Source organism: Anas acuta, chromosome 3 (assembly GCF_963932015.1).
Source record: "Anas acuta chromosome 3, bAnaAcu1.1, whole genome shotgun sequence".
In the NCBI taxonomy this organism is placed as follows: domain Eukaryota; kingdom Metazoa; phylum Chordata; class Aves; order Anseriformes; family Anatidae; genus Anas; species Anas acuta.
The window spans coordinates 81,001,357-81,028,062 of record NC_088981.1 but is presented as its reverse complement, the minus strand read 5'-3'; the positions used below and the strand labels follow the sequence as shown (position 1 = coordinate 81,028,062).

Sequence of the window (26,706 nt, the reverse complement as noted above, 5' to 3'; positions counted from 1 at the left end):
TGCTCACAGAAGAGCCAGCAACTACTGAAAAGTAAAAACCAGCCGTGCACCACAGTGGCAGCACAGGCTGTTAAGAGGCCAAGAGTGCTGCTGAAATCCTTCCTCTCGCCAGGCACGGACTGGAGGCTGTCAGGGAACTTAACTCGAGGCTGCTCTGAAAATTTCACTTGTCTCAGTTCCATGACTGGCTGGCTGGGAAGGGCTTACTCCAAAAAAAAGTAGCTTTTTAAAACTATTACTCTAAGATAGGCAGGGTTTTTGTTTGTTTGCTTATTTTTTGTTTTGTTTTTACAGGATAAGGAACTGCAATGCTCCTTGTAGCTAGAATTGTCTTAGTTCTCTAGAAGAATGCGTGGAACCATCTTCAAAGGCAGAAAACCTACAGCAACTAAGCTACAGCATGGAGCTTTATCAAGTCCACAGCGCTGTCTCCCCCCACAGCACAGCTCCATGTTTAAATAGGACTTCTTGCCCAAACCAGACAGGGAACTGCTTTTGAAATAGCTTGAAGAACATAAAGGCAGTGCAATTATTATAGCATTTATAGAGCAGTTACAGGGTCAACCATTGCCTGGGAGATTAGTAGAAAATAGTTTGCGTTGATTTGGAAATGCACATCAACAGCTGTCAGCCTCGCTGCTTTAGCCAGAACGGCAATTCAGACAACTTGGGATGTGTAGGTGGCGAGAGGGAGGAGAGAAATTCACTTCTCTCCTAATCCTCTGCCTTCCCACATAACCACTGAAGGAAAACTGTCAGGAATTAACCAGCGAGTTACAGACTTCAGTATTTCCTTTAAAAGTTCAGAAGGAAAGGTGATGAGAGGAAAAGTAGGGGGGAGTTGTTTTGGTCGGGAGCAGTTTTCCTTGTGGTGTTGTGTTCCAGGAAGATGAGGCAGAGCCACGAGCAGCAACTCCTGGTGTGGTGTCACCCTGCGGGACCGCCTGCCTGCTGGCTCCTTAGCCTGCGGGGGCACATTCTGCAAATTTTGGCAAAGCCCCAAGAGATCGCCCCTCCACCGTGCCATACCTGGGCGAGTTCAGGTGCGCTGCCTTTCACGGGAAGGGTTTTATGCGCCACGGCTGCAAGATGACTGAAACAGAAAAGGTGGTGAGAAGGAGCAAATCGAGCAAATCGTTCCACAAGAGCGATCTGCAGGCAACAGAAAGCAGCAGAAGTGGAAGAGCCACCACTGCAGCGTGCCACAGTTTTATTTTCTACAGCCTGGCTCACCTGACTGAGGGTGGTCATGGCTTTCTGGAGCCTGCGTGCTGTCTGGGCATGCCACCAACAGCTTGGTGCTTGTACAAATAGCAGCCTCTCCCCCAGTCCCCAACCAAGCAGATCTGGAAAGATCCCCGAGAGCCACACAGCCTGTCATTGCCAAGCTGCATAAAGCCTTACACAGTTTTTTCTGACTTGTTAAAGCCTTCCCCGTACACAGACTGTACAGCTTCCTCCAGCAAGCCTACCCGAGAGCTTCACTGTCCTGACACAGGTCCCTGGGGGGACCCTCCCTGTGGCGGCTGCGTGTCCAGTTTGACTTTGAGCCATAACATGCTTTTTCCATCTCAACACAGGCTGAGATCAGTGGCTACAAGGTTTTTGGACAACCTAGCTAAAATTTTGAGATTTGAGAGCATGTTATCAGCTCAAATCTCCTCTTAGAGACGTGGTTAGCCTGTTATGATTTTGGTTTCAGGCACCGGGTTACAGTCAAAGGATTCTTCTTGAAAGCAGCCAGCTTCTCGGGAGGCTCCTGACTCCTTTTTTCCTGGTTCCAACCTTCATCTCGACTACTTATGCTATCATTTGCTACCCTACTTGATATCTTTTCTGCTCCAGAGAGGTCCCACAAATTTACATCTTCCCACTATTTTTCTCTTCAAAGCAGTGCAGATTTAGGTGCAGATTTAGCTGCAAAGCCAGCTTGGGAAGACAGGCACTGCCCGTCCTCCCCGGAGGAGGATGCCGGTATCAGTGATTGCCTTACCAAAGCGTGAGGAGGTAGCTGACTATGTGCTTGGGTTGCAGATCCTGAGAAGATCTATACAGGACCTCATCATACCTGTGAAGACAGAAAACAACAGCTTGGTGTAAAAATGGTAAGGTGTCCTCAGATAAAAGGCTCAGACTTGCTGAAATCAGAACAAACACAACTGCAGAATTAACAGAAATAGCCGTCTGAACCGGACCTAAGCCATGTAATTAGCACACAATTGCTTATTTCTTCCTCATTCATGTCTTGTTGGAAAGAGATTGCTCGTCATGCAAACACTGTAGGCTGCAGAGCTCGGCGGGGCACACGATAGCAAAGAGAACACAAAAGCTATATTTGCTCCTGGAACATTATGTCTGGTTTTACATTTCAACACTAATTGTAAGTTCCTAGGAGCAAAAAAACATGTATTAAATAACCAAGGCAGACAAAATAGTCCCTTAGATGCTGCCTTTAATAAATGCAGCTTAGAATTTTAAGTTGCTAAAGGGAATTTTGTAACATTAGAAAAGACAAAAACAAAGTGGGTTTACATAACCCTGGAATAAAACACACTTATGTAAGACAGTATTCAACTGGAAAATGCAAGCAGATTCATGGAAATCCATAGTTTTACTTCATGGGTTCTGCTGTCTGCTCGTGCCTCTTTTTTTCACAGCCCCTAGCAAATTACTCAGACCTCTCAGGTTGAGCAGATTTCCAAGTGGGGAGTGGGCCTCCTGATCTCTGCTTAGCTTCCAAGCCCATCTGCACCATCACGGCCACGCTGAGCTTCCTGGGATCTTCTTTAACAGCTCGCTGTAGGGGAACTGTGGAGCGAGCTCTGGTAACGAAGTTATGAAGTTACCAGAAAGGAAGTTAGACAAACATCTCTTAATGATACTCAGAACTGGCCAGCTAATTTTGAGGGCCAATGTTTCAAACAGCAGAACCAGAGCCATGGGAAGCAGGCTTCTGACAGCTCAGGCGTGTTTGTCATGGAAACTTCTCCAGAAGAATCTGTTCTTGGCAACTCGCAAGGAGGACAATCAAAATTGTTATTCCTGAAATCATGACATGTTCAACTATGAGTTTGTTAGCCACCAACTGCCTGGCCTCATGGATAGCCTAAATACGGCTTCCTGCTGGAAGTAAAGGTCCCAGATGTTTCTCCCAGGTTCCATATGCTACTTGGATGGACTCAAAGGCATTTACAACAAGCAGACCTGAAGCTCTCTAAAAATAAGAGCCCTGCAGTGGAGCAACAACCTCTATTTGAAAATAGATGCACACCTGGGATGTGGCAGTCCCTGCAAAGTACCCTGAAATACACTCACCCTGTCAGTTTTCACACACAAGATGGGCAGCTATGCACAAATCTGATAAAGCCCAAGAAACAACCCATGGGTTTTCTGTGAAATACCGTTTCACTGGGTAAGTAAGATACCATTGGCCTTACCTAGAAGGCTACTGTTGCAGTCATTATGATCCAACAGACAAGCTGCTGCCCAAAATAGCCACTTTTCTCTTATGACTGTGCAATCTGTGTGTCCTCAACAGGCTGGCAGCAAATCAAAACGTTTATTTTAAGGGAACTGGTATTTGCCAAGAAAACCGGACAAACCTGAGAAGATGCTGAAGAACAGAGATGGCATCTGGCTCTTGCAAGCACGACGCATTAACGTCAGTTAGCTGCTCACTCCCATGCATCTGTTCTAAACTAAAATGCAAGAATCAAAAACAGGTGCTGAATGAAAACACTTGTTAGCAAAGATGAACAAGAAAAACAGTAATTTGTATTTTGAGAAGAAAGGACAGGGATCTTTTATTTGAACTGAACTAAATCAATCCATGATTTGCTAGACATTTGGTACTAACAAGCTTAAAAAAAGACTGGCAAAAAAAAAAAAAAGTTTAAGTTCTGTAACTTGGTGTATTTTATAAGTACTGGCACTTCAGTTTGCACACGAGTTTCCTTAATCCTCATGCCATCATTCCTCATCACTGACACCAACCACACACAAAGGCTGTAGCTAGAACTGTGAAAGTACAGGGACTGTTTAGCTCAGCCCTATAGAAATGAGATGGAAATTTCATTTTAATTGTCTTGCTCTTCTGGGAAGTCCTGGCAATTCCTATTGTAAGCTCACACCCCTGCTGGAAGAGTGAACATGTGCCTTATTTAGGGAAGGAGTTAACGCTACTATTGACAAAGCAGTTAGTTAATAAAATTAAAGTAAGTATCAAAGTGTATTTCTGCATACCAATGTTCCTCTTACCTGTGGAGTCTGGCATGGGTGTACTGCAAGAATACGCCTGTATCTCCACGACTTTGAAGAGCTCGATCCCAGCTGAACTGATAATCAGATGACAGAAGGCCTCGGAAGTCCTGCAACAGGAACTTGATGTTACCTAGGTATGGATCTCCATTTCCATTTATAGCTTTGCACATTCAGGCTCACCTGAATTATTAGTGCCGCAAGACCAACTTTCTCTGCTGTCTCCATAGGGTCTTCTACCTCTTTGGTTGCTGAAAAGGAACAGAGAAAAAGAAATTTCAAGTCCATAACAGTATAAAGACTTGCTCAGACTTCGAGATGTCAGTAAAACATGAGATCTATCAGAACTGTGAGCTAGCAAAACAGAAACTGTCAGGATGCATACAGCAAGTCCAAGACAGAAATCTTTCTTCGAATGGAAGATACAGCGGTTTCAGACAGGCTTTTTCCCACTTCCTCTGGTTAATACAGATTTTAAGGCTGGCTCATTACTCCAGTCTAGACTACACTGCGTTCCTCTTTGTAATGCGAACAGCCAATCTGTAAAACTAGGGTGAGAATGACAGAGGCGTTTGGGTTTTGTTTAAAAACTGGAAGTGATAGGAAGGCTTAAACAGTCAAAGACAAATTGTTCCAGTGACTAATAGAGCACTCGGCTGCACATTTATGGAGTATTCATGCCTTCCACTGCAGACACCTAAACTGGCTGTACTCAGACAACCTGAGCTGGGTGCTCCAATTTCACTTTTAAGCCGCAGGAGGAAACCAGTGCTGTCTGCACATGCAGTCACAGAATCACTTAGATTAGGAGGCACCTCCAGAGTCTGTCTATAAACTCTCCTGCTCAGGCAGGGGCAGCTACAGCAGCCTCCAGGGCTGTGCCCAGGCAGATTTGAAGCATCTTCCCAGATGCAGACTGCACAACCTCTCGACAACTTGCTCCAGCACCCAGTCCCCCTCACAGCAGGGAGGTGTTTCCTGATGTTCAGACGGAGCCTCCCGCGTTTCAGTTTGTGCCCACTGGCTCTTCCTCTGTCACTGGGCTGCTACTTTACTTCTGAAAATGGACTCCAGGATTCGTTGTCCTCAGGGACCGACATAATGCTGACCAGCCTGTAGCTAACTGGATCCTCCTTCTTGAAGACAGGCTGGACATTTGCTTTCTTCTAGTCCTCAGAAACCTCTTCTGATCATGAAGACCTTTCAGAGATGATCAAGAGTGGCCTCAGGCAGCATCAGCCAGCTCCCTCAGCACTCACAGGTGCAGCCCATCAGGCCCCTGTTCACTTATGGTGCAAGGTTCAGTCTGTTCAAATGCTCCTTAACCTGATCCTCCTCCTCCAAGGGCAAGTATTCCTTCCTTCAGACTGCCTCTGGCCTCAGGGACCTGGGTTTCCTGAAAGCACATCTCACCAGTAAAAAGCAAGGTGAAGAAGATACCGAGTGCCTCAGATGGGTGAAGGCAATGTGGGACATCTAAGTTACAAGCCTAAAACTGGTGTGTGAATAATACTTCCGTTGCAGTTCATCTAAATTCATGTTCTTTCACTGGACATTATTAGTTCTTTGATTAAAACCACTTTCCTACAAGGAATCTTCTTCCTGAGCAGACATGACAAGAGCCTCTCCAAAGCTCTTCTGATTAAATACACTGACCTTATGTCTATCACTGCAAAACCTAATTCATCTGGAAGAGTCTAAGAGCTGTGTCCAGCTTTTTTGCAGCTCCTTAATATACTTCAGCAGTACGCTGCTGCGTACAGAAATTCACCGAAGGGGCAGTTTCATTTCCCCTCACACAGCGAAGGTCACAGGGCCAAGCTGGTGCTCCGGTTCATCAGAAGCACAGTGCCCTTGCCTGCATTAACACCACTTTAAATGCTGGATCTTCAGGGAAATCAGACTTGTGCTTGGTCTCACAACCTCGCCTAGGGAAAAAGCGATCCTTCTGATACACATCACCCTTCTAAAACTAATTTTAAACTCAGAGCACAGTGCTCTTGTCAGGGTCTCCTCCTCCCCTCTTCCAGTTTGTCTCTGCTGGACTGAAAGGATTTTTACTTCTTTGCAATCCAAATCTGCTCCCCTTTAGCAAGGAGCAAGTACATTTTTTGATAATGGTATATGTAGTCTATTAAATCTGCCGAGTTCAGCTTATGATTTGCTGTCCCAGATAATCTCCCACCAACAGCTGAAGATGCAGAACTGAGCTGTTACCTTAAAGGACCACTGAAGTGGAATCAGTTTTGCAGTGCAGTTTTAATACACTTAGATTTCTGTCTTTTGCTTTGCTATTTCTTTGTGCCAGGTCAGCAAAGCCAACAGAGAGAACTTTGACAAGGTCATGCTACTCATATCATTGTTATCTGCAAAATTTAGAAAGTACTAAATTTGAAAAGTGTGGGGGCAAAGAAATGTCAGACAAAGCCATCTAAGACAAAAGTTATGCAGCAAAGGAAGTAGGCATTAGAGAGAGGATTTTTGTGGACAGCAGGGTTACTGAGATGAGTAGAAAGAAAAAGGATGCCAATAGGGGAAACTTCAGTAGCAGAAAACCTGTGTGAAGCTAACAGCAAAGACAGTTTATACAGGGCTATTTAGCTAACCAGCTTCAATCCTGTATAGGCATGATTTTTAAAGCCAGCACTGGCTGTTAGAAGCCCAGCCCCAGCAATCTTTCAGTGACAGCCTGGCATCTTGATACCACAAGCAAATGTGTAATATCTTCCACTGTGCATCCAGACACTCTTCAAACACTGAAGGTATCGCTATGAGCAAGGGATTTATGATTTCTAATTAAGGAAAGGGAAGCAAGGCAGGAATTCAAACACAAGGGGAAAAAGTTTTACAAGCACAGGTTGGATTTAGGATCTAACTGATCTAATGGATAAACTCTGGGGAATGCTGCGGTGCCATCTGAACACATCACTTCCTCTGGCTGTTCTGCTCACTGCTTGTACCCCTGCCATGTCAGTTCAGTCCAGCACAAAAACAAACTGGCTTTGCACTCAGCTGTAATACTGACCTTTAAACTGGAGCTCTGAGATCCGTTCCTCTCTGCAGTAAAACTGACTGCAATAGATGGTCACCCTTCTGTCATTCTGCCCGCCTCCCTCCTCTCTGTCTGCTCTTCAAGCAAAATTGGATGCACACCAAGTTGATAACTGATTCACTTTAGCATGCAGCTCTAGAAAGCACAGGAGGGGGCAGCATTTCCCTGGGAACTGCTTGCATCATTATTTGCTTCCAGAGAAAACAACTCCACTACCTCAGGTACAGGCAAACGTGCCCTTCAGCAGGCTGCTGCAGACCTGTGACCTCTTGGGGACTCCAGAAACAGTCCTGAGGCAGGGAGGATGGCGAGGCAATAGCTGCAGACAAGGTACGGTCAATCGTGCCAGAGAAAACTGTCAGAGCTACAAATCCTTTGGATGAAATCTATTGTTCCCTGAACTCCAGCCCCAGCTCTACTATTGACTGGTCTGCCCCTCCAGAAAAAGCAATCAATGGCTGTCCCCCAAGGGCAAGTACATCCTTTCCAGTGCAAGAGCATGATGAAATAATTCCTCTGAATGCTAAGATTTGCAAGTCTGTAATTTAGGGAGGTTCACAGAGTTGCAAAGGATTATTATCGTGTTGTTTGAGTTATGGTAGATAGGAAAAGCACACAGGTCAGAGCACATTGCTATGATTAGTCTGATTCATGGGAATGTAAAAGGCAGAAAAGACAACAGGTTTCTGATCACGCAGAACATCAGAAGAAATGAATAAGACCTGAAATAGCTAACTTTTTGCAGAAGCCATGTTTTGTAACATCCTCGAACGAACTTCATCTAAAACATCTTCCAGGAAGACAACTTCTCCTCTCCGCGTCTTCATCCCTTGAACTAGCCCAAAGGACACATGCTGGCACCTGTGTGAACAAGCAGCAGGACCTAAAATTACATTTTAATCAGCAGAAATGTTTGCAGTGTTTGTTTAGAGCTGGGTTCTGACCAGGAAACAGCAGTAACAGCTGAATAAATAGTGCTCCAATGTGGGAAGCTGGGTGATATTATCAGTAACTCTCATTTTGGCAACCAAAACTCCATCCATATTATATAATGAGAAAATTATGAGCAGAACTATGATAACCTGCTCATTTGTGCGCTCCTGGGAACCTCTCCTGCTACTAGCTTTAGTACAGAGGGCTCAACGCAATAAATTGATGAGAGGCAGGATGTCGACAGATCAAATTACTGTGGCAACACAAACCTGTTAATAAGATTAGAGAGGGAGTCATAATAATTCTATTGTGGCCACATTAAACTAAAAGTGTAATTAATCATCACTAATAATAAAACATTCTCTGCTTCTGCTCACACTAATCCCAAGCATTATCCTGGATCCATAACCTAAGGTAATTTTAGTGCAACTGTAAGGAGTGTGGAAGGAGGCAGGCTAATATTCCTGAAGGCTAAAATCCTATATTTAACTACAAAAGGCATGCAGTCTGTCAGAGAGGAATATGATTTAGTCTGCAGATCCGTTATTGACCTTTGCTCAGCTTGCTAACAAGGTCGCTAATCAAAATGAGTAACAGTGGGGATACATTTCCCTGCAATAGATATTTCAGGCCTGGAGCATGATTCAAACTCAGATTCAGATCAGGCCTAAAATATCATACTTCACGAAGCAATAATTTAACAAGGGATCATACAACATCCCAGAAGCTACGCCGTAAAGTCTCTGAAAGACTATTTTCCTTTCTCTCATTTTTATATCAAGCAGTTATGGAAGACCCCAAAAAGTGGTGGACAAGCTACTGCGTTTTGCATCCTGAACACATGGTGGTATCTCCACTTGCAAGGAAAGCAGGAGCAGAGTTAGAGAATGAAACGGTTGGTGCTGAGGACCTGAGCCTGCACTGCACACAACTCTGGGGGTTTTGTTTTCTTATTTTTCCTCCTTATTGAATTAGTATTAGTTGGGTCTTACAGGCCAAATGTCTGCTTGCACTCTGCAGTTCAATAGTTGCTCACCTGTAGCAAATCTTATAGCTTAGTTTCATCCAAAATATACACATGAGGTGCTACAGCATGGTGGTAGGTTAGCACAATCAGGAGATACTCTTCAAAAGTGCCCCCCACTGAAATTCCACTGTACATATACTCATTCTTCCACTCTCCCCCCCTCCACCACCCAAAAAAGTACATAACCAAAATTTGTAAATACGTACCTTTCAGCCCAGTCGTAGCCCATGAGCTTCAGTATTTGGAACAAATGTTGGAAGTGACTACTTTGACTTTTATCTGTCTAAAAAATAGAATTGGTACATAACAGAAAACACTTCAGGTTAGGTAAGAATTAGCTGTTAATGCACACAGCACCATTGATGCTGTGCCAATAAATCACTGCAAACAGAATTAAGGCCTGCAAAGACAGACAAGACTTGAAAACTGTAACAGCTGAAACACGTGGCAACAAGATTTTGCATTGTTACAAAAGAAATAACCTCTTTAAAAAATGATTATTCCTAGGTCATGGATGCAAAGCCGTGAACTGGAATGAAACCTTGTTGTTCTCTAGTTTCATGTTACTTGCCCATCAGATTAAATGCCTCTATTCTCAATGCAGAGCCTTGCTGCTCTTGATACGTTCCCATGTTTTACATCACCAGACCTCAAGGTTCCTTTAACACGGGAAGAGAAGCCTTCCTGAAGCCTGTCAGTGATACAACTACATAATGATACAGCTACATAACGATACAACTATCAGTGATGTACCTGCATAGACTAACACAGCTCCTAGTGAAAGCCAAAAGGCAGCTTGCTTTCCACAGACAAAACCGTCTCCAGAATCCACTAGTTTCTATTGCCTGCAGTGTGGCTTGTGGAGCTTTCAAAAAAAATAAAGCATAAACGATAACATTTTTATATTAATGATGCATCTGTGCTCTCTTCTACTTCCAGTTCTTCTCTCCTGGGACTTAAGGCAGTTTCTGATGAAGTTTCTTTGTGTCTAGCAAGGATCTTCAGAAGTATTCTAGCCACAACTGTCGCCACAAAGTTCATTTTTCTACCTAGTTGCTTTGTCTACACCACTAAGAGTCCTTCTTCATCCCTCCCTAAAACACGAGGCTGACAAGAGTGCTGAGATAATTCAATAACCAGTATTTCCTTATTTGTTTGGCATTCCAAGACAGGGAGTGAGCAGTGGGTGAGGTGCTTATCTGTGTTTTTTCCTCAGCTCTACCACCACATTGAACCTAAAGCACCTGCTTCCTCTTTCAGAGTTCCTCATAACTTGTTCAGCTCCACATCACCTCTCTCCTGCAGAGGAGCAAGGCTAATAAATAAATGGATAGCGGTGGTTCGCATTTCAAACAAGGCCTTCCAAGCTCTTTTCCACGCACCTCACATACAGGAAAAGCTCTCAGTACATGAAATAAAGCAAGATCTCTCTTGCTAAAAGGTCTTTCAATGAACTTCATGAAGTTTAGATTAAGGGCAGCTCACTGTACTGGCCAACGCTGCCTTGCTGTTTCCTCTGCTCCACACTAGGTCTGAATTCTACTCCTGTTTTATGAGACATTATACATTGTGTGACAGCAACTAGCTTTGTTTTCTAAGTACAAGAGCATGTCCCTTACCACTATGGCCATCATCACAGCATTTAAAGGCCTCTTTGAAGGGCTGCAGTCTTCTGTAAGCAATCAAAAGATGCCAGTCCTTCTGACACTTACTTCCTTCATGACTGTTCACAGTGCAGAACTTAAGTTTGTAATTAACTGTAGGACCTACGTATGTAAAAACAATGTACAGAGCAATGTTTAAAATCATTAAAAGAAAATAATCTAAAAGATTATTTCTGTAGTCCTGTAAGCTACCAAGGAGATAAGAAGATGAAAAGAGAGGCCAAGCTAAGACTACTTATTAGGCAGCAGAAGCTAAGTGCCAGGTTTCAGCTGGTCACCTGAAAACAAAGCATCGACTCCTGTGGTTTGGAAGCTGTGTGATACTGCAAGAAGCATAACAGTGAGCGAGTGTTATGCTTAAACAAATCACCTAATTAATATTTCATGAAAACCAAATTTGTTGAGAAAGATGGAAATAAGTACTAGGAGTACCACACAGCTTTATCTCTGCCTAACACTAAGAATCAAAACATGGATGTGTAAGCAGGAAAAAAGATGAACCCACAGACATTACCACTTCATAAAACACCACATTTTCTGCACAGCTCCACAGCATGGCAAAAGTAACACAAATGCTTAAGAAGATTTGTATTATGAAGAATTTTTTAATTATTTTTTTAACCTGTACAAGCCCCTAATTATACACGTCCAAATGTAATCCAAGTGGTTAGCTTTATGGGAGAAATTTGCTGTCTGACAGTAGGGATTATGATTTATTTTTCATACATAAGAGTTTTCATCTCCTGTTTTGAGTGCAACATGCAGCTGAAATTTCCTCACATTTTTAATAAGTGTCATGCGTTTTATAACATTTTGGATGTTTTGCTCAAACCACTGCATTTCTATGAAATAAGTAGGATTATTTTACTACAAACCACTGATTTACAGCTTTACAGCTACTAAATCAATTTAATGTTCTTTTAAGCAAGTTGACCTAATGAAAACAAAAATTCAGTTATTCCAATTCAGCTGTGAGCAACCTGTTAATATGAGACTATTGTTTCCACACACGTTAAGCTAATGGAGTGAGCTAATGGGCTCACTCCATTAGCTTAACATTCAGCGCACATCCTGATTTGTGCAGAATACCCAGTAATTTTCTTTCTAATTGTTCTTTCTCCCTTGGTCCCCACTAGCTCATGGTATAACAAGTACAAATAGAGATAATTACCTAGCTACATGAACTAGCAGGAAGCTTCCTTAACTCCTAATGAATTGCACTTTCACAGCCACACTGCTCTTTGATGCCAGTGACTCTAGCGTGTCGCAGCCAGCAGAGGCAAAAAAAAAAAACACAAAACAAAACACAGCACCACTAAACAAACCAAGAAAAATAAAACAACAACAAAAACCTGTTCTATGATCACATGTTGGAATGACAAGCTAGCAGAAATTTCTTGAAGACTGAAAATAAAAGGAGGAATGTGACTTAATGAAAAGTTCCACGTAAACTAGGTTGGTATTTACTTTTATGTTTATTGATTTCTCCCTCAAATCGTGGTATTTGTAACATTATATTGGCTTTTGAAAAAACTGTACCAGAGAAAATACACAGGCATTATCACATCACAAAGAACATGCCAGAATGTGTATGTTTTTTTTCCACAGGTCATTAATTGACTGTTCATTGGTCATAATAGAACATGATTTTCAAAACATTTTTTTCTAAATCTGGGAAAAAAAAGAACATTTAAAAGCATCATGTGATCCATCCTTGGTGGTTATGAAGCTAAAAAAAACACACAAAAAAGCTCTACATAATTGAGAAGATAACCCTACAGCTTATTACTGATACTGCTGGAATTGTTAAAAAGCAAAACAATCAAGCACAGAAATATAAAAAGGCTCCCTGCCTACAACTGCTTTGTTCAGATTGATTAAACAGTATTTCATGTATAAATTCTAACATAATGAAATCGAGGCACTGTTCAAAACTGTAAGAATTTACATCACAGATAACACATCAGGACTTTAGACTAAATCCAGATTCATTTTAGAACATTAATTTATAATATTACAACCCCTTATAACACTAAAAGCTTTTTCTGACTTGTTTAAATATTAATTACTACATTAATATAGAAAATATAATGCCAATTGAATAAAGGTTTCTTTAAAACAAATTAAAATGAAATTTTAAAACAGAGAATTGCTGTTTTTAAACAGAGAATAATTTTTCAACCATTCTGTGGGTCGTGAACTGAAACAGAACCAAGAAATACTGCCAGATTGAGGCATAGCTTCTGGGCAATGAGGACAGTCTGTGTTACTGCCAAAACCACCACGTGCCTAAGTTGTATTTGGGAGCAAGAGATCCCCCCAGATTATTGGAGAGAGGCTCAAAGTGTTCATGTATCTAGAATTACTTACCACATAAATCATAGTATCGCAGCTATGCTTCTTCATTCGGTCTATAGCAGCAGCAAGATCTCTGAAAGAGATAGTAAGAAACTATTTGGACTTTCACTCAAACTAAACAAGCCTCATTATTTACCACTTCAGAAAATTACCTACTCTTATGAAGGAGAGAGGAGTGCCATATTGGAGCGAAAAAGAGGACATCTGTGCTTTGTTCACAACATGCACTTGAATTGTTTTTTTAAACCACTGGCTATGAAAATTACTGAGGAAACAGTTTTTATGGGAAGAAGAAGTCTGTCTGGGCTTGGCCATGCTTTGCACCTGGTCAGTCCAATCTGTCCTGTCTTCTCCTTAAACTCCATTACTAACTTTTCTGGGTGAGGGGCTTTTCTGTGCGTATGCAAGTGTTTGCAGGTCTACGTGTCAGTCACTGGAACTAAGGGCTACAGCTCATACGGCAGGTAGCTGAAGCACCCTCAGAGCCAGGTACGTGTGTGTCTTCAAGGCTGGGGTACCAAAGGAGATGGCTATTGGAGATAACAGGAGGTCCATGCCAACTACTAGACTGTGGGGCCGGTGGGGTTGACTGAGAGACCCATCTGTATATGTGTGGGCCTCTCTGTAGGAGGCAACAGGAGAAAGTGAGGATCCAGGGCCAGCTGATGGATGGACACCATATCTAAACACAATTACTGGAGGAATCCAACGTGGCTGTGTCTGTACAAGCAACTGGAGCTGCCCTATGGCCTTGGGGGCTCCTGTGCCCAGGTATTGGTTGGTTGTTTGGGCCCATGGGCATGGAACTGTGGCAGCCTTGTCTCTGTCAGGCTCTGGGATTCAGCAGCTACCTGATGTGCAGGATTGATTGCAACCCCTAATACTCTTCTCCTGAAAAAATGTACAGTTTATCCCGAGGGCTAGACATCTGATGATCTGATCTACATTACTGGCCCAAATAAGCTTTTAAGACTTCCCTATCAAAATATCCAAGAGGAATTTTACTGATGAGAAGGGAGAAAAACAGTGATAAAATTGATGGTGCAGTGCTGGTGGTCCACTGAGTCAATGAAGACATGGTTGAACAAGCCATTTTCTTCTGCAGCACACTGTAAACAAATGTTTTAAGCAAGGGTTTTTCTAAAACCTTCATTTGTCAAGTGTTTATGAGATGAAGAGATCTTGGCTTTGTTTTCAAAGCTAGTAGCTGGAGAAAGTATTATGACTTATGGAAAGGGGAGATTTACTAACAGAATGGCTAAGGGAATGAAAAGTATTTAAAAGCAGTTGTTTTTCCCGAGCCATTTTCATCCCATCATAGTTACATTGCTAGTTCCAGTTACAATTACTCATTAGCCAATATGTTCCATCACAAAAATAAAAAGCTTCAAAGTCTGTACTGTTACAAATGTGCTCATGCACAAAAGTTTACTGGCCAAATAAAACCTAATAAACACAGATGAACTTACTTGCCTTGTTATATAAAGAGATGTCCCATCACTACGCATGACTGTGGAATACAACGAGAGGTCTTTTTTTTCTGAAAGATCCACAACTCCTGTCCCTTTTCTGTAAGATGAGAGAAAAGGCTGAAGTAAATGCAGTCCAGATTCAAAATACAGGTAAACTTCAGGTAAGACAGAAACAAACCAGAAGGCCTCTTGCCGTATGACCCCATCCACTCTGAACAATCTTGATCTTTCCTGGAATGACTGCCTCCCAGAAGCCTTGTCAAAGACCATTCCTCTAAGCTGTTGTCACCACTGGTGATGTCAGAGAACCACCTCCTCATATTCTGGTACATTCTGTGAATATAGTTTTCTTCCCCATTCAGGCAGGCAGCATGCGGAAGCAAAGATCTCCTCTGACTCTCCTTGTTAATTGACACACACAGCTACCAAACTAATCAACAGCTGAAAAGGCCATTAGGAGCTGGCTGCTGTCATTGCACCTAATTTGTCATGGCCAGGCTTCAGTGTTAGTGACAAAAAAGGCAAACATTTTTTCTCTGTGATTGCACAAGCCCTGTTGGTTTTCTATTAGAACAGCTATTGAAACCATATAAAGAAAACACTTTCCTGTAGGTTACATACACACCACGGTCATCTTATCTTTTCACTGAAATGTTAAATAAACCACACCAGTAGACTGAAAACCAGGTCATACATTGTTTTCTGAAGGAGTCCTTTATCCTCCAACATCCTCAGAACTTCCTGGGATTTCTCTTGATAAAATGATTCGCCAGAATACTCATCAAAGTGGACTCCTAGGCGCTGAAAGGTTCCAAGAATATGAAAGAAAAGAAACATTGTTAGATTAAGGCCAATCATTTCTTCCAATTAAGTCAGATCACAGATGTGTGCCATGGGTCAGAGAGCAAAAATGGATTTTATTCCAAGAAATGTCACTTCATTGTTAAAAGGAAAATACATTTGGATTTTGATATAATCGATTTCTGCATGAGAATTAATCTCCCCAAGCTGAATACAATGTTGGATATAACATTAGAGAAATTAAGAATAAACTGGAGAGAGTGATTACTATGGAAGTTCTGGGGTATGTAATTAACTTGCTGTGCTAAAGGCGAAACCAGTGGACTACAGTTACCTGGCCTTGAAGCCAATCCTATTTTAAAGGATTTAAAGGAGGAGAAAAAAAAAAAAAGTAGGAGCTGCTCACAAACTTTGCTGAGCACACAGAAATCACCATTGCTAGGAAGGATGAAAGTACACCTGGGAGAACCTGGATGGCTAACTGCCAAAAGAGGGTGAAATAATATAATATAATAGTACAAGGGACGAGGTTTTTAACTGAGGATAAGAAAGGCTGTCAGTCCATCCTCTAGTTATTTATTGGTTTGAAAAGGAATTGGGAGAGCAAGATCTAGCTGTATCCACCATCATGTGATGGATGATGAGTAACCATCACGATGCAGTTGCAGACACAGCCCAACACTCCATTCACCCTAACAGGTCAGGCTCCTACTAGAATTATCAAAGCTGTGCCTCACGTAGGAGACTTAACTTAGGGTGCTAGGCATGAATCCAGTGATACCTTTCAGGGAAGAAATTAAAGAAACAGCGAGGTTATCTGGATTATTGAGGGTAGGGCAGGCCACTTCTCTTTTAGTATTGCAAAACAAGGATGAAAGAAGACACGTCTATAAATACGTCATGAGGAGGGGGATGAAAAGTGCTATTTGAAGTGAAGAATCATGCTAGCAGAGGGCAGTTGCATAACTAATCACAAACCCCTCGGAACTGGAAGTTAGAAAAAAAAAATAAACAACCAAACAGTTCAAAATCAGGCACCCACTCCAGAATCTTATTGCAAGAATGTAGGAAAGAAAAACACTAGCTTGTTTTCAGATGGATTCAGGTGGTTCTGGAGCAAGACTATGTCCTATTAATACCAAGAGACTGGGTTCAGTGACAGGAGGTTTATTTCCACTCCCGTTTCACAATTTCATAGCACCGATTTTGTGGTCAATAGTGCAAACTTCTCCCATGAAATGGTGGACACCAGCTCCACTCTTGAGGTTACAGTATACAACAGATGGCTGTATGTTAGTTCAACTCTACCTACAGAGTACTTATGCACTGATTACGACTGTAATCTCCTGCTGCTATGATTTCTTTCACTCAGTTTAATGTGTGACATACACAACTCCACATTATCACATCAGAAATGTGAAAACAGAGTTATCTCCCAATAAAATTTATAACGTAGAAATTTAAATTTAGTGGGTTGTTGCTGACTTCAAACGTGAAGCAGAACTGAACGATATTTAGCTAACGCTGGTTTGCACTGTTGCTCAGTGCCATGCTCCTGGCTTCAGGGCTCCTGAGAATGGAGGATTAGTCAACAGTCCAATTAGATGGACCCCGTTAAACAAAACCTGTCTAGGTTGCCAGAAACTAAGTGACTCTCCACTTTGATGTTTAATCAACTACTGTGCTTTTTCCAAACAGAACAGAGCATAACCTGGCATATTTAGAAACATCTTCCCCTTGACAGTGTGAAGTTTACCAGAAAGGCAACAAATTCACAACATTACATCAGCCTCTAGTCTTAAGTCGAAGTCTCTTGGATGAGAAGGTGCTGTCAATTATATTGATGGACCTACAGATAAAAGGAGATCATTTTACCAGCAACACATAAAAAGCAGTGGATTATTTGTACCTTATAAATTCGGATGTATTCTTCAATGCTGAAGCCCCTAAATTGTTTCCAAAGTGACAACGTCTGCTCATCATGTTCCTCCAGTTTTCTAAAGAAATCTGCAGCCAGCTTTTTAATGTTTTCATCTTCTGCTGCTTTGTTAATCTGCACATACACCTAAAATATAACGCCACGGAAATTGTTGAAGAAATATAATGCTCTCCTCAAACAAAAATAAAGTTCTACAAGAATAAGACAAACAGACTCAAAGGTGACATTTTTAATGTCAAAAACGTTAAAGCTGTGTTAAAGGAACACATTTCCTATTTAAAGGATGAACGATTAGCCTAAACTCCAACAGGAAAATGTGCAACTATCTTATCTTGAAACAAGACTAATGTCATATTTTTTTACTGCTGTTGCTACCAGTGTCTTCATAACCTTGAAACAACCACAGCAGCAGAACATAGAAGAAATAATTTGCATGAAGGGGAAACCATCACACAGTTTTAAACCAGAGACCTCTCTTCAGAGGACCACAAAGCTGATACTTTGCACTGCCTAGAAATTAGCTGGCAGTTGAAGCAGCACCCTAGGTGGTGCCATTGTTGTACCAAAAATAAATGACAAAAACCAAATTGAAACCAAACCAACAACAACAACGAGTTCTGAGCCAAAAGCCACATACTTATAGTACTAGGTATCTACACTAACACTTGCTGCCTTTCTGTGGCTGGAGTCAAGTATACGAATGTCAACACCTGACTAGAAAGGCACATGCACTAATAGTTAGCTAGAAGTGTTACTAACTCGTTAGCTGATCTTACCAAGGTACACCAAAATCGGCTCTCCTGTTCATAAACAAATTCCTTTCTATACAGAGGCTCAAATATTTCACCAGACAGTGATTCTCTTCTCTCCATGTGTAAGAATTTGAAAGCTGATTGAAAAGTTTTTAAAAAGATATAGTATTACGTAAAAATAATAACATTGACCAGTGGTTACACTGTGTATTTAGACCCAAAGAGTTCAATGCAGATTAACTTTCAAGTCTTTGTAAGAGCGTTTTGATCCCCAAATCACTGCAATCTTGATAATATAAACTTCACTCTTGCAATGTTCAGACGAGTTTGCCAAGAATACCTTGCTTGAATGGGTCTGCCTATAAAAAAAAGCTTTCACAGCAAAACTCTTGAACTTTTCCCCTTCCTTTCATGTCCCAAGATTTTTAGAGTATTGCTGACAAGCCTCAAAGATTAATGTTTGCTTAGTTCTGCCACAAAAAAGGAACTTAAAGTAGAGGAAAAATTCTACCCTGTCCAAGAACAATGCTCCCCCTCCCACGAACAATGGCTTCACACACTCTAACCCCTTCCCCATCTCTGATGCTGTAGAGCAAAAATAATGCAAAAGACGTATTTGAATCTGACGCTTAGCCAAAATATAAGGTGCAAAGTTATTTGGAAAGATACGTTCATCCACATATTTATTTATACAGAGACGGTGCCATGGAAATTTTTAAAGTTCATGTAGCTATAGGAAAGATTGGTTTCATACAACAGCAGAAAAACACCCCTTTAAAACGTGCTTCTGTATTTGATACAGTCCAGGAACACAGCTGAACAAACAGTTAAAAATAGGGGATATTTGAGAACTGTAATTTGGTCTCAAACAATTACTGCTTTAGAATCTTACAGCTCAACTGAACACTATTCACTAAATCTAAAGATAATTTTCAAGGTCCTAAGGCCTACGTGCTGCTGCAATCTATTGCAGCAGCACGTAAAGCTGCATTAAGCTAAAGCTTTAATGTAAAATTCAAGTAGGCAAATTTTAAATCCTAAGAATAGACTGAAATTATAAATAAGAATTAAATAACATACATCAATGCATAACCACAAGAATGCAACTACTACTTTCTCTCTCTGGAAATCAGCCCTAAGGCTCTAAAACACATCCACGCTAATAATCTATCAATTTTCTTGAGCAGGCTTCATGGGTGAGGGAATGAGAAAACAAAACACTCCTATGTCAGAGAGGCTGGCGAACTCAGAAGAAGCTATTCTGCCACATAAACAACCTGCCTAATATGTATTCAGTTGTACAGTGCCCAAACATTCAACCACACTTTGTTCCTTTGCCAGTAAGCAGGTTTATGTGAAAGGGTTAGCCCGATGTACTGCCTGAACACCTGCATTAGCAATAGTTCCCACATCCAGCTTGGAAAGTAAAGCTTAACTCAGCATCCTTGTGGCTGTTGGATTGGTACAACACACACTGTCAACCAAAGATAACTTAAAAGTATCAAAAGATTCACAAAAGCCTTTTTTTTTTTTATTTGCCTATTGCACTGTTTGAAACAAGAACTAACGTAGGAACTGGTAAAAAGGAAGAAATAAATACTGACTTATCTGGATGAACATCCAAAATCCTATCAGTTCTGTAAAAAGAAGACTTGTTAAACTATGACAGCCTGTGTGGAGACTCCAGGGAATTTCTTTGTCCCTGATGCATAGAAATGCAAACTGTGACACCTGCACTGTGCCGAGGCAGGCACGGTGGGCAACCAAGAGAGCACCCCCCTGCAATTAAACAGCTTTCTCTGCTGTTGGAAGGCTTTTCATTAACACCTGCCAACAGAAATTGCACCTTCTATTGGTCCTGGGTCTTACACACAGCTGAAAGAAAGAGCAATCTGCAGGGCTGGAACAGCAGTCTGAAAAGTGACAGTCTCTTCTCGTTACCTGTATGTATGTTAAGGCTCCACAGCAGCTCCAAAACACCTCCCCAACCATAGTGAACTGTGTACTGAGCAATGGAAATGAAACATTACTTGTTCTAAAATACTGGCAACAAGAACATTTTTATACCACATATGCCACTTCTTTCAGTGTAACTGAACACAGCTTTGGTAACCAGCACACGACAGCATTAGATGTCAGACTTCCTTGCCACTGCAGTCACCAAAGCTGAGCTCGGACGTCATCGCTGCCGAGTTAGGACAGCTGATACTGGTCAAGCTGTAGCAGTCGCAGCACCCAATGCAACCCGAGGACCCATTCAATTCCCTCCCTTAGGAGGTGTATTTTTCAGTCTAATGAAACCTGTCCCTGCTGTCACAGGCAGCTGTCTTTCAATGAAGTTGTTTAAATACAACATGATTGCACAAGTCCCTCGTGACCCTGCAGAGGCACCATCCTGTACAGAACTGACAGTGACATTAAATGGATTATCCTCTGAGGTACCCAAATGGTCTTCTCTGAACTTACCTCGAAAAGGTGCTGTAAAGGACTGGATTTTAGCTTCTCTTTATCGCCGAACTGTTGGAAACCAACACCCAGTAAACCTTGAAAAACAATTAAATACAGAGTTAGACAACAGCCCAGCCCAGAGTGTATTGTTTTGCTGATTAAGTTGTTTTAATAAGCAAGCCCTGTCTTAGCACTCTATGTAACAAGACAAATTGCCTACATATCTAAACAATGTAATAAGTGCAGGCTATAAAGAGATCAAAAGCATAGCCTTTTATTCTGCTGTATGAAAAAAGCTTTAACAGCTAGAAATTAGTATAAAATACAATGTCAACTTTTCAATTCCTCATAAATGGAATTTCTTCCTAGACTTGCAGATAAAGTTATATTTTACACAGCGACCAGCTGAAAACGCAAAGCCATACAGGGGAAACTGTCCAGCAAACAGAATAATCAACCCCCTTGTTTGGCTTCCTCCCTTAGCAGCATTATCACTTCAAGGACAGTAGAAACTGGGACACAATGCAGTTATTTCACATACCACTCATGCAGGACTCTGAAGGGAGCTTTTTGCTAAATGCTGAGAATGTGCAGCTTTTCTTCACATTATCTGATCTGGCTTCAGCACTTTCTGAAAGCCATCTGAAAGGGCAAGAAATTCAACCCCCCAGCTGATTGTCTAAGTCAAAAGAGCCCATTAATTCATTCCGTAATCTAGCTTTATTAACCCCATAGCCTCTTGGATTATCTGAGGCTGCTTTTAAGGTCATCTCTTCCTTCTGAGCCAACAAGGACCTGGACTGATATAAAGACAGCATCTGAGGAATGCGGGCACCCCTTTGAAAGCCCTCAGCAGCTAAGCAAACAGCACTATCTCCAGAACTTCCCTCCCGAAAACAACGACTGCGATAGGAGCTGTAGCAGATTTAGATAGGAAAAACAAGTTAGAGTTTAGGAAACAAAATGCGTCTGATCCTATTGAGAGGGTGTTTCTTTAAAGATAGCCGGTTCTGTGGGCTTGGCTTCTTAATGATCTCTCTCAGTGTACCTACACACCCCACTTCTCCATGCTGCTTTCACAGTCCAACCCCCAGCAAGGTTTCCAGCTTTCATTCACCCCAAACACTTCCTTCCACGTGTCTCTGTCTTCTCCTAAACATTTGTTATACTCCCCAATTACTGGCAAGATGTAGCACGAGCTGGGACTGAATTTGACCGAGATGTGCTGACTGGTGAGCTGACAGGCTGAGCTCAGAAGTTAACTTTCTCTCCCCGAAGGCACTACATTGTATTCCTACCCCTACACGTCCGCCAGCTGTCACAAAACTAGGAGAACTTTCTTCTCCGGGATATTTTTTGTCAGATCTGGCTGAGGTTGCCCAATGCATTCCGAATTTATTAAGAGCAGAGCGTCAGGAAGATGGATGGACTGACAGACGCAACGACTGCCTGAGATTTGTTACCTGAAGAAACCTGCCCCAAAACTGCTTCAAGCTTGAGGACTGCTCCGCCATTTTTCAGCAAAACACATTTTCAATTATTATTTTTTAGAGCCTTCAACAATGGGAGTTGTAATGGAAATGCTGACAGATTGTTAATTATAGCACCGCTTCTGGGAAAGGACTAATATACTAATATTCCTCTGCTATAATTCTGTGAAGCATGACTGTGTTATTTGTTATAAAGCCTGTCACATATTTGAGCTGAGCCAGCCCAAACAGAGAAGGGAGCACCCATCTGGAAAGCTACACTTGGGACTGCTCTGTCAGTGGTACCGTTTTTAACAGCTGTGCTCTGGACAACAGGAATATAGGTAAATAACACACAGTCATCCTTATTCTTTCTAGAAACTTTGTGTTAAATTTCCTGGTATTCAGACTTACGAGTACCATTTATCTCCAACGAGTGAATGAGGTCAGCTGAGAAGCCCTTTGCCTTTTGCATTTTATTGCTTAATTGCCATTGCCACATTCATTATGCAAGCGCTGGTGATAAAAAATAATGTCTATGGGGTAAAAATGAATGAAATACGTAATGATGAAATTTATTTAATTTTATGTAAACTCATTCCGTATTCAATTCTTACAAAAGAAATCCTAAGTAAAGTGAAACTGCTATAAACTACGGTTTGACCAGAAACATGATCAGAACAGACAAGCTGTGGAGGAAATAATTTGACAAAGGAAAGAAAAAAAAAAGAAAATAAATTCTCTTACTGCTCTCACAGTCATAAGAATATTTTACCCAACTGTCTACAACCCAGGAATTTACTCTAGAAGGAGAACTGATAGAACTAAATATCTTTTAGGTGTATCATCATTACTGATGAACGTGAATACATAAATAGAGTAGGATATTTCTGTTACATTTTTAACCCAGTTTTACTCACAAAGTTGATTAATTAAAATCCCCCAAAGCACTGAACCAGCTCAACTGAAGGGGGCAGCATACGGGCTGGAAATAGCTAAATTGACTGCTTGATAGACATTTCACTTGGTGTTTGGCAATTAAAAATAAATATAAATGCTGTTTCCAGACCCCACTGCAAAAACTGTGTGGCAGTTCTATAGTTTCCATGAACGTATCAGTTTTCAAGAATGAGAAAATGGGCATGGCTGTGGTTCTTTTTTCTTCCTAAAAATAGGTCAAAATCAGCTTTCAGGTGGGGGATTAGAAAAGAAGGGGAGAATTTAGATAAATTTAAAATGCAAGATTAACATAAAAAAAAAACAACAAAATTGGGAAGCCTATGGATGGGTCAACTGCCATATGTGAATAGTATTTACAGACCTAGCAAGCAGACACAAACGAACTCTAGTCAGGGAATAAATACCAGCCAGGCAGTCCTGCATGAGAGGATTTCTCGGTTCTCACTTACCTGGTGGACATTTTGGTGGAGGTAGCAGTGTGTATATGCATGCAAGCAAATGCACATGCAGGCAAGATTGACGGCCTTCTAAGAACGCACTTGCACATTCTCTACCTACACACCTCTCCTTTTGCTACATTTTAATGGCAAACAATATTTTGGGGGAAGTATTGGGATACCTTTAATAATACAAACACTCAAAGCATTGACCTACCAAAATGCTGTTGCTAAAAAAGTTAGTTATACTCTGTGAATAACAAACCTGTTTCCACACGGAAAAAACAAACTAACAAACAAAAAAAAAAATATAAAGACACACACAAAGACAACTAAATACAAGAATATAACTTCCTTTTTTTTTTTTTCCCCAAACAATCATTCTATTCTTATGCATACAGGTGTGGCATAGCTAAGTTAACAAACTTACTCTCCCACTATTCCTATTACCCGTGCAAAATCTGAATAAGGAGGACAGTAGTATCACCACAGACATGCAACAGATATAGTATCATGTATTTATGTTGTATGGAGGCAGCAACAGTAGCCTGTTCAGCTACTAGAGCACCACAAGTACAACCACCACACTCAAAATATTTCTCCTGTGCTTTAAAAATAAACCTCAAGCAACACACAGGTAATCTGAGAGCTACTGAGGAACCGTTGGGCAAATTTCCGCTTGTATTTCTTGCATGGCAGTATACGTCATACCGCTGATGAATCACTCTGGATTGCTTTGTTTTTGTCTTAAGGAGACTAACGACACATTACATATATGTGAACACAATACTACTCTTTATGAGCCCAGGGTGAATCCAATGTGCCTGCAAAAACTGAAGTTGGAAACCCAGACCACGTTATACAGTTGAAAAGTGAACAGGAGAAACAAATATCAAAACATACCAAACTGCATGCCCCAGTCACCAAGGTAATTTATTCTTGTTACTTCATGTCCCAGTGCAGCTTTGAGATTTGCTATAAAATTCCCTGGTAAGGAATCAAAATTGGTGTTATTATGCAAAGTTGTAGGTCAACCTCAACCGATCAATTTTATGGTTTTGTCATATTCAAAAGGAAAAGGAAAAGCAAATCAGTCAGGTGAACTACTCTACACAATGTGCTAAAATACTTCCAAACTTAAAGCAATAATAAAAAAGAAAGCAGCTTAGCATTTGAGAGGTGCCATAAAGCGTCTCATGCAGATCCATATGTTTGTGTCTCTGTTGTCTGTGCATGCACATTCTGGAAAGTACATGACTATAAAAAATCCTTATGTTCATAAGGAGCCATGTACGACTTCTCGTATATTCACAAATACATGGTAGTATCCATATTTCCCTTCTCAAAGCCAGGAAACTGCATACCAGGAGGTTAAGCAAGGACTGATATTCACAAACTGCTCTTAACTGTGAAGTTAAACAGAGAACAACTCCAAGTCCTTGACCAGTACTGAACTTTTCACACACTGTGTGTCTGATATGGTCCAAACTTACCACATCACATAAGAACATCTTGGTTCTAATTGTTATTACAACAAAAACCTTTTGTCTTTCTCCTGAGTTTTGCTGTATCATAGAATTACAAAGAAGTAATATATGCAACCAAGAAATAAGTGCAGCCCTTCCCCTATTCTTCTGTGCTTCAAGGGTACCTTTTCTTTACAATACTGATATAAAAGGTTGCAAAAAGCTTTCTCTTTTTCTTTTATTGTAACGCCACACTATAGTTTGCAATCACTTAATTACTTTCCATTCCTATTCCCTGTCATCAGTTCATTCTGTTTCTATTGGATGAACATCCACCTACAGAACTATTTTTGATTTATTTTATTATTTTTTTTTTTTTGTAACAAAGGACCCGGAAATGCAAGCCAAAAATACGTAATGCCACTCAACCTTCAGTCCACGAAGAGGCAGATTTATTAATTTTATGTAACTGATAATTATACATGATACATTAGTATAATTAAAAATAATGCATTATTAGCTCAACAGATGCTGTAGGGTCTTCAGCTAATAACCTACAAATTTTAATGAGACAGGGCAAAGGCAGGGAGAAATGATGTTTTCCATATGCTATTAGAATACTGCACAATAAACTACTTAATTATTCCGTGACAAATGACAGCAACTGTGTCAGTAATAGTAGCATAGAGGAATTAACACATAAAAGCAAATGTCTTGCAAGATAGCCACCAAGACATAACTATCTGCTCTGCAGTCCAGCACAAATCAGAAATTTAAAATTCAAAGGAGTTTCATAACACCTCAATGAAAACTGCCCTGGGTGTCTTTGTGGAACAATTTTAAAGTACTTCATTTAATGTTCACAGTCATAAAACTATATTACGTGTGACTTAATAAATCTGCCAGCAACACACCATGCTCTTTTCTTCACTGTATAATGAGGAAAAGGCTTTTAATTAGCAAGTCAAGCCTGACACAGCCACTCCACCAGGAGTGAAAGGTTAGCCCAATTCCCCTGTCAAGTGAATCATGGAGACAAGAAGTCCTTTCAGGACGCACACTGAAACGCATACTCACCTATTATTGTGGAACGCAAGTGTCCTATGTGAAACTTTTTGGCAATATTAGGGGAGCTGCAACAAATTTCCACAAATAGCATTTGTTCAATGTACAAGGCTGCCACATCTCCAACTCAGAAGTATTCAACTCATTAGTAACAGCAGAAGAACTGTAATTAAACCACAACTTTCACCTTGCCCTTGTAATTCTCTGATTAGTTTTTGTTCCAAGTAGATCTCGATATCAAACCCACTTTTCCTCTCATATCAGCAAGCAGCCAGTGTTCAAGAAAAAAAAGAAAAAAAACACACCAAGGAACCTCCCAATATCCAAATATACGAGTGACAAAGGACTTACACTGCTGTCTCACTTTCACATGTATTGGACATAAGAATCATGTTCTTCAGACCTTTATTAGAGGTAAATCTGGTACCAGAACAGGTAACTTTGTGTACAAGAATCAGTAATTAAAATCACATTCTCTACCAACAGTGTCCTCTTCAAAGCTTGTAAACGGCATATCATTATGCAGAAACAAACAAACAAAAAAAAAAAAACAACCCACCTCCAACACGGTTTTATAATGTGAACAAATGTTTTGTTTAGTTTGTT

General features: G+C 40.9%; 1 protein-coding gene across 5 annotated transcripts in view; it reads right to left on the bottom strand.

Annotated features, from left to right (window-relative positions):
• Positions 1 to 26,706, bottom strand: part of RARS2 (arginyl-tRNA synthetase 2, mitochondrial) — a 45,846-nt gene that overhangs the window by 10,110 nt on the left and 9,030 nt on the right. For all 5 annotated transcript variants that reach the window (XM_068677999.1, XM_068678000.1, XM_068678001.1 and 2 more), the window contains 14 exons: positions 26,113 to 26,168; positions 24,473 to 24,556; positions 20,722 to 20,798; positions 17,474 to 17,629; positions 15,458 to 15,564; positions 14,765 to 14,860; positions 13,304 to 13,364; positions 9,476 to 9,552; positions 8,046 to 8,170; positions 4,441 to 4,508; positions 4,258 to 4,367; positions 3,603 to 3,698; positions 1,994 to 2,068; positions 1,030 to 1,093 (listed from right to left, as the gene is read on the bottom strand). In XM_068677999.1, the coding sequence (XP_068534100.1) occupies positions 1,030 to 1,093; positions 1,994 to 2,068; positions 3,603 to 3,698; positions 4,258 to 4,367; positions 4,441 to 4,508; positions 8,046 to 8,170; positions 9,476 to 9,552; positions 13,304 to 13,364; positions 14,765 to 14,860; positions 15,458 to 15,564; positions 17,474 to 17,629; positions 20,722 to 20,798; positions 24,473 to 24,556; positions 26,113 to 26,168 (1,252 nt within the window). The remainder of the gene's footprint in view (positions 1 to 1,029; positions 1,094 to 1,993; positions 2,069 to 3,602; positions 3,699 to 4,257; positions 4,368 to 4,440; positions 4,509 to 8,045; positions 8,171 to 9,475; positions 9,553 to 13,303; positions 13,365 to 14,764; positions 14,861 to 15,457; positions 15,565 to 17,473; positions 17,630 to 20,721; positions 20,799 to 24,472; positions 24,557 to 26,112; positions 26,169 to 26,706) is intronic.